The 12,268-nt window shown below is 38.0% G+C and overlaps 1 protein-coding gene across 4 annotated transcripts in view; it reads left to right on the top strand.

Moving 5' to 3' along the window:
• Nucleotides 1–12,268, top strand: part of LOC106915464 (protocadherin-15) — a 159,929-nt gene that overhangs the window by 29,269 nt on the left and 118,392 nt on the right. For all 4 annotated transcript variants that reach the window (XM_088012834.1, XM_088012833.1, XM_088012832.1 and 1 more), the window contains one exon: nt 7,220–7,285. In XM_088012834.1, coding sequence (XP_087868960.1) covers nt 7,220–7,285 — 66 coding nt within the window. The remainder of the gene's footprint in view (nt 1–7,219; nt 7,286–12,268) is intronic.

The raw sequence follows: 12,268 nt of genomic DNA, 5'->3' as shown, positions 1-12,268 counted from the left end.
CTGTACCTTTTGCCAAAAGCATATGATTTCAAAAATTATATGCTTAGACACAGCAACTTGTGACTAGCCAGCCAGTTTAGCAATGACCTTTTAATGTTTTTCCTCATTGTTGATGGTGTTGGTGGCCATTTCATGAACAGCTTTCATCAATAGACATAGCAAACAAACTTTTCAATGACTTCTAAATTCTGTGATGATCCTGTGACAAAGACAAGCACACTCCACTTTGCTCCATTGACTTGGAAATTACTTTCCATTTTCTAAAGACAAACTTTTTTCTCATCGCTAGATTAAACTGACAGACATTATTTGACAGTAAAGCCTTCAGTCTTTTCTGCAAACCTGGTGCATCTTTATTTAACATCTTATAAAATTGTTTGTCAGTTACAAAAGCGGCCAAACTTTGTTTAGATAAATATGCAGAGGCTCTGTTCAGAGAAATAAAGTGACTAGATCCAGCAAAATATGATTTTTATCCAAATAGGCAGGTAGAAATTATCATTAAGTATGAATAATTATTCAAAATATTTCTGAACTGTTGAACTTTCCATAAACAATATTGTATGCCTAAAGCATTTCTGCATATTTATTGTAGTCAAATGTGTTTATGATGGCAGCAAAACATCTGAACCTGCCTCTTTATCATGGGACCATGAAGTCCAGTGAATGGTGGACTCAAGAGATGCACTGTTTACAAACAAATCTAGCTACTGTCCATGATGCAAGCCTGGCTAATAAGTAACCTGGTTGAAAATCTGCAGACCTCAGTGAGAGAGGATGCACTACTGCTAAAGTTTTGCTACATGACCCAAATATTAAGATTTTTACCATTTCCATTTTGTTACACCAGCACAGGCACATTTTCGAAGGATGCATTTTTTTTCTGAGGGTAAATGTCATGTGCATTGTGTGATTGTTTCTGCGTGTAACTTTGACAATTTGTTGAATTTTTGCAAGGTTATAAATACATTGCTCAATTTTTTTCTTTCTTTTTTTCTTTCAGACTTTATACATTTTTTTTTCTTTTGGATAATGTTTAGCAATCCCCAGCAGTGGTGAGGTTTGCAGAAAAAATTCTATAGATATTTTTCCAAGATTGACTGTTCTCCATCCCGTAGACCATATACTGCACACTTTGTTTCTCTTCCATAGAAGGCAACCAGCTTCATCCTGGTGTTTCACCATCTCTCACTGAGACATTACAGACAGGTTTGATTGATGTGAACTCGATGGTTTTGTAAGGCCTGAAATAGGAGCGCTGTAGTCCCACCTTGCTTCACACAAGTTGGATACCTCTCACCTTCTGGCACTATTGACTGTTAATGTGCAGCACAAGTGTATTTGTACAGCACCAGTGGGATAAAGAACACAGTCGGGTTGGTCCTTGTTAGCGCTCGGTGGCTGCCTTCAGATGTGCTGGGGATTAAAAGGTGCCAGTGAGGCTAGATGAGGTCAAGCTGTCTCCTGTTGCTGCATCACTGAATGAGACATGAGACGGCTTCTGTTTTATTTGCAGTTCAGAGAAACCTTCGAGTTAAAAAGTAGCAAGCAGTCTAAGCTCAGAACACGATCAAGATGAGATCTGTAGTTAGTCACAGGTGTTGCCTGAATTGAAACCTAAATTTTCAGCCTTTTCATATTCGTACTTTTATCACCCAAAGGCAGAATGGGCTGAGGATGTGGTGGATTGTTCCTGTATACATTTCTTTAATTCTAAGTCTTTTACTCTCATTTTACCATCAGTCCATTCGTTTGTTCACTCATTCATTCACCTTATTCTATCAAACAGCAGGTGGTGGCTTCAGTCAGTGTGTAATGGGCAGGGTGCATTTTGGTCAGAGGACCAGTTCATCACAAAACAACACAAAAACTCCATGCACAAAGTTGTAGCATCTTAACATAAGGAGGAATTGAGGACTTAAGAGGCTAAGAAAGGAAAGAATGAAGGACATAAGGAAACGTGGAGAAAAAAATTTGTAACTACAAACATTTTTCTGTACTCTTTATGCTTATTTTATTTTTTTATTTTTTTTTACAATTATCCAGCAGAAATCCAACTCCATACCTTTCCAGTCTCTCTGCAAACCTTTGTATATGCGATACATTGAGCAACGGGATGGTGAAAAGATCAGAAAACGTCAGTTATGCCGTCCCATTATGCTGAAAAGCATTTTAAATAGAAAACATCACTTGTTGTTAAAAGCTTTAAATATGTGAAGCAGTGGGAATGTGAGCATCTGTTTTTGCTTTGAGTTTTTGTGTATGTATTCACATGCAGTGCTCTGATCATAGTATACGTCTGTTGTCACTGCAAATGGAGGTGCTATTCTTCATCTCTGCTTGGTTCTTCCTCTTTTCTTGGAACCTGACTCCTTATGTCTCTCCCCTACTGCCACGATTACCACTTAAAACCGACACACACCTTCGCACACATCCAAAACAGATCATATGATCCTCTAAAAAGATGTGAGTGCAGGAAACTTTTATGCCCTGCACACGCGTACATACACATGCATGCTCTTTGGGTTCGCAAAGAGTTTTTTCAGATCAGACTTGCAGAGTTTTTTATTTTTTCTATGTTGCTTGTTTGTGTGACCCACTTCCTCTGTTCATCATGTTGCTATTATGGGAGATTCCATTTCCTTAGCAAAGAGGTATGGGTTTTCTAATTGCTCCAAAATTCTTGACTGAAAATTAACAGTGCACATGTCTTAAGGAGCTTTTAAAGATGGATATATACATGTATGGATAATAAATGTATGTTGCAAGTCATTGCAAATCTTTAGCACAACAGTATTCTAACATGCAATCATATGAAATTTTCAATTTTTCCATAAATTTGTTTCAAATAATCTACAAATTTGAACATTTCTTAAGGCCATCTCATCCAGAACTTTTCCTCCGAGCATTATGTGCTTCTAAAACATGGCTCATGGGTATGCATATTTAATGAGAAAACTATCCTGTTATGCACCTACTAACAGGTGCACGGTTGCACAACTAAGGACTGCAACAGAAGGTGGGTGTGAAATACTAGACCGGTGGTTGTTGATGTGTCATCTTGCCCATCTCTGATTACATGTAATCTAAGATGACCCAACTTGGTAACGAGCCTCACAAAGTTCAAAATGAGCATTTTAGGAAAAGAGAGACAATTTGTGTATAATAACCATGACTTTAAGAACAAAATGTGTGTTTCTTGATTGTTTTAATGAACGTCTGCTGTGGAATCTATTTCTAACAGAAGGAGATATTACTCACCTGTTGACCAAATCTTTGAACTGCTATCACACAGTGTCTTATATGTCTATCTAAAAATGTGTTTTGATTTTTGTCTGCTCCGACCTCGTTAATTATAGTGAATGTATGTTGTGAAAAATGGTGGAAAAATTTACACTGTAATGCTGAACAGGTCATGATCCCTTTGGCATAATCCTAATTCTATTGTTCGATCATTTTACAAATTGTTTATACATGGTCTGAGGGCACCCAAGGGATCAAATAATCATTAGTAAAAAATAAAATTAAAATAGACTTCCCCCTGTGGGGTGAGCAGTATATAACTTTTATAAATCAAATAAAAAAATGTTTCTTACATGTTTAATGTTTAAATCTATGTAGTGACGGCATGCTATGAGACAGAATCTGTTAGAAGATCGAGCTCCTCTGCCTCGTCCCAGTTAATCATCCTCGTGTATGCACTGCTCACACCCTCTTCCATTTCCTGGAAGGGTAAGTTGTTTTTCTGCCTTTAGCACAATGACTAGTATGTACATGCAGTGTGAACAGCCTTCTTCCCACCGCGTGTCAAAAGGGAGTCACATCGTTCATATATGTGACAGGACTTTATCTTTAACAAACTACTAAGATAGATGCTGTGACAGCATCTTAAAAGCCTCCATTTTTGTACTGAAGGATTGCTTAATATTTTTCCTCTAAAATCTCAATCCCTGTTTAACATTTTCTCCCCTTATAACATGTCTCCTTCTCTTTTCCTTAATATCGCTGTATTCTTGCAAGGACTTTTTTCTCCTTTTCCCTCCCCCTTAACTTCAGAGCTGTTTCTTAAACGTTTGATGTTTTTTTTTATTATTATTATTTTCCTTTTTTTCCCCTTCCTGCTCTCCTTCCCTCTGGCTAAACTGTGCTCTGACTCCTTCAGACTGGCAGTATGAGGGTAAGAGGGCAAGATTCTTTTATCTGTTTTCCCTTTGTTTTATTAACTTCGGTATTTTGCTGTTTTCTTCTTTATGTTCCCCCTCACCCCCCACACATGCTGAAAGACATGTAATCCCAAGCATTCCTTACATCAGCAAAGTTATCTTTCAGTGCTTGTTTATATAGAATGACATGTCCCAGCCCCTTCACTGCCCCATCTGGTGCCGTTTGTCAAGCTGCCATTACCTGTGTCCCATGTGCTCATACCATCTAGCTGTTGTGACCTCCATCTGCAAAGCTTTTCTCTCCCTTGTTCTGTTCACAATGTTGCCTTGTGCTTTTCACCGCCCTTTGTCTAGTTGTCAGAGTCACACAGTCGGTTACTCTTGATGATGCAGCTACAGGACTTATTGATTGCACTTGCTGTAAGAGGATCCGTCTGTGTGACGGGGAGATGCTCAAACAGTTCTTCGAAGTGTGCAGTGCGAATCATGAGCTTCTGTGCAGATTACATGACCCTTTAAATGACCTCATAACAATATTGCATCACATTAACATAAAAAAACATCTTTTTACTTGAACTTGGAAGTGATCTCTCCCTTAATACTCAAGCGCTAGTTGAGTACAATTTTTACTGACTGCAGCTGCATTTGCTTTACCCTCGTGAATTTTAAATCTGACCACTACAATGTGCGGAAAACAAAAGCAGATGTCCGTTTTACTATCCAAGTTATAAAAGCTCCCTTGTTAATTATTGCTTTGTGGGAAACTGTGCATAAATGCCTTGCCTTCACTGTCTGTAGTATCCGAAAATAAACAAACTGCTTACAAATCTCACAACTCTGAAACTCCAAATGCTATGTTACATTTCTTAGAAATAAATCTGTCTGTGATCTTGTTATATGTTAATATTAACAAGATGATTCCTGTTTGTACAAGTGGTGCTTATTGCAAATCTCAAAATGGGCAGAAAAAAAAAAAAAAACATTTGAAAATTACCCATTGCCGAGTCCAGGCTGGTTTCTTGAAATCCATGCCGTTTACGTTCTTTAACACACTGTGACCTTTCCTTGCAGCATACACTGCATGCTGACAGTTTGGGATGCTTCAGTTTCTTCACTCTCACAGATATTTTAACCCTGAGCGGAGCTTCTGTGAGATGGCTGTAATACGTTTCTCCCAAACAGGTTTAGCTCGGGTTAAAAAGCTGCTGTGGTGCTCTGACAGCATCTCACCTAAAGTACTCATAGATTTATCCTGTGATTCTAAAGATTCTGTATATTTGTCTTGACACACACTCACCTTGCTCCTGCTGATAGTGTTTACAACCACAGCTCTATTTTGATACAGATCTTTCACAATGTGGTTCTTATCATCTTTTAGCGACATTCTAGGTAATTATTTGCAGATGGAACTAAAAAAAACCCTCTATTTTTAAATTGATAAAGTTTAATATGTTGATTTTAAGATGCACTAAGCAGAGCTCCCTCTGGTGCACATTTGGCGTTGGTAAATAATACCGTGGCACAGCTGGTCACATGATACAGACAGGGAGTCCGTCTCAGTTACTGCTATTGTCAGCGACTAAAGTTGACAAGGTCTTGGAGTGTCTTCTTAGCAGGAAACCAAGGTGTAATCATTAATACAATGCCCAAGAACAATAACACAGATACGGAAGCCCCTTACAAAATAGACCATGATTTATGAAACAGATCTTACCAGCTGTATCTGTTGCAGGTATCACAGGAGTTGAGTTTGTCAGGGACTACCAGTACAGCTCATTTAAAAATCGTAGGGATTAGATTGGGGCACCCCTAAAAGTACACCAGTGCATTTTCTGATTATGTGAACTGATCTGAACTGTGGGTTGATCATTACATCTCCACTATATTTGATGAAATGTTTTATTGTCAAGCTTTTGATAAAATATATTCAAAAAAAAAATATATGTATATATTTTAATTTTTTTTTTATCCAGAAAAGGTGTATTTCTTTCATAGATGGACAAATACACCTAGTTGGTAGTACCGTTGCCTTGCAGCAAGGAGTTCCTTGGTTCAAATGCCTGCCTGTGTTTTTATTTTTTTTATTATTTATTTATTTTTTTTGTGATATTTGCATGTACTCACTATGCATGCATGGGCTCTTTAGGTACACTGGCTTCCTCCCACAGTCTAAAAACACGACTGTTATTCATTTCTCTCTCTAAATTGTCCTTAGGTGTGAATATGAGTGTGTTTGTGGTTGTGTGTCCCGCGTGTCTCTGTGTTGACCCGCGATGGACTTGTACCCCATCCAAGGTTTGCCCCACCCCTCCCCCAGTGACTGCTGGAGATAGGCACCCCTCCAACTCTGCAAGGATAAGCAGGTGTAGAGAATGGATGGATAGATGTTTCATTGATAAATTTATTATAACGCATTATAAACTGAAAGGACATTTCATTACTCAACTGTACATCAAATATTCTCAATATATGTTCTAGTATAATGTGCGTTCTCATGAGCTATCTTATCAAAGTGCACAATAACTGGGCTCCTGGTAAAGCTGTGGGCAAAAGGCTTAAAATAAATACTTATTATAGACACATGGCAACTCCAAAATGTCACTCTCTGCTGCACTCCTTCACTGACTATCTCCTTACTGTGTGCGGCGGTGGCATGATAAACCTGACGGCTCATCCGCCCTGAGTTTGTCACAGTTCCAGTTTGAAGAATACCTAGGAACAATTTGAATCTGTGTCTCTTTAGCAAAAAAACACACTAATTGATAGCTAATTAAGATACCAAACACTCTGATCAACTTTAAAAAGAGCATAAATTTACAAGAAAACTACATCAGCTACAATATTTCATAGAAATTGATGAGAAGAAAACAAATAATTGTGGAAGATTAATCTCTTAAGACATCTTACACGCCTTTATGAATCTTTATGTGGAAGCTATGCCGTCATCACGCGTCATCTTAAAATTTATATTTTACTGGAATGTTTCTTGTGCAAAAAAAAGCGGGTTGAGCTTTATGTGTGTCTTCTGATACTTCTTTTCCTCCTTCTGTACTCAGAGTGTAAGCTGTCTCGGCCGGGCCCTCCTGCAACCATAGTGACCATTGACGAGGAGAGTCCCAATGGTATGCATTTATCCACTGATGATTCACACATATTTCTTCATAGTCACAGTTTATCAGATTATAGTAACTGCTGCTGCACTCGAGTGGACTGGTGTGCTTTGTGAAATTGTTTCTGTGCTACAGGGGATGTTATTCACCTAATGCAATACATATTAATACATGTTGTAACCAATGAACTCTGCAGGATGAATGACTGCACTGGCTTATAGGTGAGGACTCTTCTTAGAGGCATGTTTATTCAGACTCTGACATGTACTTGTGCTCTCCTTTCAGGCTGAAAGTAAATAGGTTCTAATTCCGCTAGATTCACTCACGAGGGAAGCCGAGTTCGTATTTATATCCGAGGACGTACAGATGGTGTTTTGCACATCGAAATGTTTTAGGGCTCCGGTAATGAGTTGTCTGCTTGCTCCCTCTGCAGACTGTACTTACTGTGGTGTACCTGTGCTACTTCAGTACAGGAGGCAATGAAGCGCACTTCAGACATGCAGCACTTGAGTGGGTCAGATGAAACTCCTCCTTTTTAGTTTCTTTTTTTCTTCCCTTCCTTCATCTTCTTTCAAGTATTTCCATCACCTGCACCTACTTTTTTGCCTGCTTCTGATTTTTTTTCTTCCTCATATTTATTTTCCTTACATTCCTAGCTCAGATTTGTTTCTCCCCTTTTTTTTTTTCTTTGGGACTCAAGTGTTTAACGTCAACAATTCAGGGAGCAGTCGGTTTGCGCATGCAGACATTTCCTGTGGAGAGGAAGGGGAATTGAGGACTTCTACTTGGGGAGGAGTTATATGTTCGCTGGGGGAATAAGAAATTATTTCCCTCTAAATGGAGCAGGTGTGTGTGTTTGTGTCACTCAGTTCTCCCTGCAGATATTAGTACAGCAGGTTAACGGAGCTTAATGATCAGCTCTTAGTAAAGATGGCAACCGCAGCTTACAAGCAGAGTAGTTTCCGCAGATGTTCAGCTTTCCTGCTGTACTGTCGTCGTGAGAGCCTCTATGTCTTGGAGACAAAATTGCACACATATGCTTTATCTATGTGTTTTTTTATTTTGAAAATTCAGATAAACCCACCCATTAGTTATTGCAGTAACTCACTGCTCTTTGGGTCTCAGCTCCTCCTTCCCCCTCTGTGACTATGCAGCTGTGATTTTTTGTATTTTGATCGATTACTAAGGGAATTCGCCGGCTGGAGGCAGCCAAGTCTGTATCCGAAAGCCTCTCACCCCACATGTCCAAGTGCTTTCTGAGAGGGATTTGCACTAATCTTTTTCATAAAGCTCTCATTTACCTGGGATGTGGGTCTCCTCTGGCTCCACCATGGTTTGTTTATCTCTCTGTAATGAAACGTGCCTCATCTCGCCCTCCCAGTACGGGAATGTAAAAAGAGGCAACCTGCCTTTATTGACCATAGCAGTTATGCTGTTTAATGTGTTGTACCTTTTTTTTGTTGTTGTTACATTGACACTGTGCAAGTTGTCATATACTGTAAGTTCTTATGTTACATTATGACTTTGAGTTGTGAAGCTCATAAGTCTGTTTGACTTAATTCTCCAAGTCAGAATAGAAAGACTTAAAGTTAAGGATGAGCTGGTGCATCTCAAGAAATTGGAATATATTGACTTTATTTTAACAAGTCAATTTAAAGCTTGAAACAAAATGATCATCTACAGCAGGGGTCCCCAAACTACGGCCCGCAGGCCGGATCCGGCCCGCCTCCACATTTGGTCCGGCCCCCTGATAATAATAACAATACCAGAGAGCATTCAGAATTTTTTTTTTTTTTAGATATTTTATTTATTTTTTTTATTGTATTTTCCAGTTTATATGTGGATTTTTCTTTAGCAGGAAGTGTGTCCTGTAAACTGTGGGTGTTTTGTTTTGCATGGCGCATTGCTGCCATCTGCTTGACTTTTATGTTATTTAATCAGTACGGTTGTTTGTTAGCGGTGAGCAAATGAACACACGTGTCAGTTATGAACGCCATTCTTCGAAGCGATGCCTGTAAGTAGCAATTTATACTTCAAGACGAGCCTTTATGTTAACATATGAGGAATGAATATGTTAGTGTCATTCCCTCAATGGAATATATACTAGTCAGTCCCAGTGACCGTTTCACTCATGGTTTTTGCCCATGTGCTTTCTGGGTAAAAATCAATCGAGAAGCGATTTTTGCACTTATGTTGTATATTAACTAAATGTTAAGTTTTCATTATCCGAGTCATCAAAACTAACAAAAACAAATCATATCTGTTATTAATGAATCTATATTAACTTTTTTTATTTAATTACAGACACAAATTTGGTTGTAATTTACTGAGATAAAACTGTACAGGAGTAATCTTGTAGTAGCCAGGGAAATTGGCATGTACTCATAAATTATCTATTGTGCAGACAGAAATATGTATTTTGGACCATGATAACAGCTTTGTGACAGACAAAATAATAAGGAACAAATGAGCAAAGGTGGTGATTACCAACTTTTAATTCATCAGCAATACAGGCACAGCTTTTTTCTTGTAGCTTCAACGTGACTCATCTTAAGCATAAGTGGTGATGCTGTGTTCAGGTATCAGCTGTGGCTTGCATCCAAAACCACATTTTACAGTGTTTACTTAGATGGGAGTAAACACTGTAAAATGTTTACTCCCATCTAGACTTCACATTACTCCCATCTAGACTTCACATTTCATTTTAACTGCATCCAAAAGTGTATCTGTCTTTTTATGATCCAATATTGGATAGCCTAAATAAGCAAGATAAAGCCATTAAGAGCCACAAAGCTAAAAAATAAGAAAACAACAGGAATATTTGGCATATCTAACAACAGCAGCCTTCTGTCAACTCTTAGGAATATGTACATAGATCTTATTCTACAGAATAACAGTATGTTGATTAGTAGTGGACACTCAATGCATCCTTGTGTCTTGCTAACGCTGTGTGATCTGAGCTCAGTGACAGCAGAGGTCAGGGCTTAGCAACCTTTACAATTCAGACATTTTTCCCTTGGTCCAGCTAAATTTGTTTGGACTCACTAAAGCTAAATGAATCAAGTGAGCTTACTTTTACAATATACACTATATGAGATTTGTTTTCGTCTTTATTTTAGGTTTTTAACGTGTTGTTAGTCATCAAGCTTTGTGAATAAGGGGATTGAAAGTAGTGAAATAGTGTGTTTGTTTGTTTTCTTTTATGAAAATATTGTTAAAAGAGTAAGTAGATTGCCAGCAAGGGAGTCATTTGTGTTATTCTTTGCATAAATGCTATACATGCATATGTTCCATCAAAATGCCTTGGAAATACTGCTGAAGCCAGCATTACATTTTAAAATGTTGATCAACTTGTCATTATTTTTGACCAAAGTTATTAAGTCGTATATCCTCTTAATAAATATTCAAATTTTTACTCTAAATCATCCATTTCCAACGGTATCACCATACATGCATATGGATTTGAAGGAGAAAAAAAAAAGCCAACAAAGTGTTGGGTTTGGTGTTCATGAAAATTCAGTACTTGTGTCACTAATCTTTAGTAGCAGCTATGTATTTATTAATTGTCTGGACAGAGATATGTCTAACTGTGTTAAGGGAATGGTTCTACCTTTAGAGATTGAAAACCAGTACCTCCTTCTTTTTTTATTTCAGCTTGCCGTTTTTGTTTATTATTCTGGGAGATTTTCACTTTGGAAAAAGCAAAACCACAAGGGCACTGCAAGTCAGTTGCTCAAATCAAGCGTAACATGTTTAATTTATCTTAACCGGTACATCTGCAGACCGGCTGACAGGTGCCATACACCACATGAAGTCTCACTCCCTTCAGGAGTTGGGATAAAAAAGAACAGCATTTGTATATACTCCTTTGGCGTCTTAAAGCATTTAATTGGATTCAGAAGGTTTTTTTATTTTTTTATTTATCTCATTGTGCTGTAGGAGTTGCATATATAAATATGGAGTGAGCAGGGAAAATAAAGAGGGTGGGTGTATATCCTTTTATTGACAGAGAGCTTGTTAGGGGAGCAAAGGGAAATCATTGTGGCCATAAATTAGGATGCTGAGGTCTTGCTTTTATCTTGTCAGGGTAAATTTATGATTTGTATCAAGTGTTGTGTGAAGCATACACACACTCCTCCTAGTCCTTTTCAAATTGCCCAGCACCAGTTCACATACAATCAGAACTATGCCTAGGAAAAAGGAGGTTGATATTCAAGTTAGTCTGATGAGAAAATATTTAGTGTCAATGACTGATGAAGGAGTTACTATTTTTTTTATCGTCCATGTAACAGATTCACATTTACTAATGCAATGACTTGCATCGTCTGCCATCCATCCATTTATCACTCCGTCCATCGATCCACCCATCAATCTGTCCAGCCATGTCCTGGGTCTTCCAATGAGTCTCCTCCTAGTGCAACTGCATCTACCACATAATGTTAGTATTTTTGAATTCCACTTTGAAGCAAGTAACATCCTTCATAAATATTTAGTTATTCATCAGCTTTCAGCAGCAGTATGTAACTTTTATAAATAATATATATATATATATATATATATATATATTTATAAACATATTTGTTGAAACTGTCACTATGTTGTGAATGAATGGTATAAGATGGAAAATCTGAAAAAAACTGAGCTTCTCTGCCGTCTCCCATGCTAACTAGAAACAACCAGAGTCAGGAGGAGGAGAGTCTAGACATTCAGTCACCCTCCGTGTGGCGTTGATGATCATAAACCTTGATCAGCAAAATTAGAGCTAAGCTTGTGAAAAAAGCTTGATACATTTTTAGCGTGGTGTCATGAAATGAGCTCTTTTGTAATGAACCAACCAGTATAAGCTTTTAGATGCACTTTAAAAACATCTACATATTCCAGGAGCTACTATTTCAAAGTTCTCTACAACAAGAGGGCAAACTGCATATAAACCTGTGGTGGTTAATGAGATTGGCAAGACTCAGGGTTTATGCATGTGCTTTGTTCATTATTATC

This window comes from Poecilia mexicana, unplaced genomic scaffold (genome assembly GCF_051168715.1).
Source record: "Poecilia mexicana isolate PSO_F unplaced genomic scaffold, ASM5116871v1 scaffold_15, whole genome shotgun sequence".
In the NCBI taxonomy this organism is placed as follows: Eukaryota; Metazoa; Chordata; class Actinopteri; order Cyprinodontiformes; family Poeciliidae; genus Poecilia; species Poecilia mexicana.
This window is presented reverse-complemented; position numbering and strand designations above follow the sequence as displayed.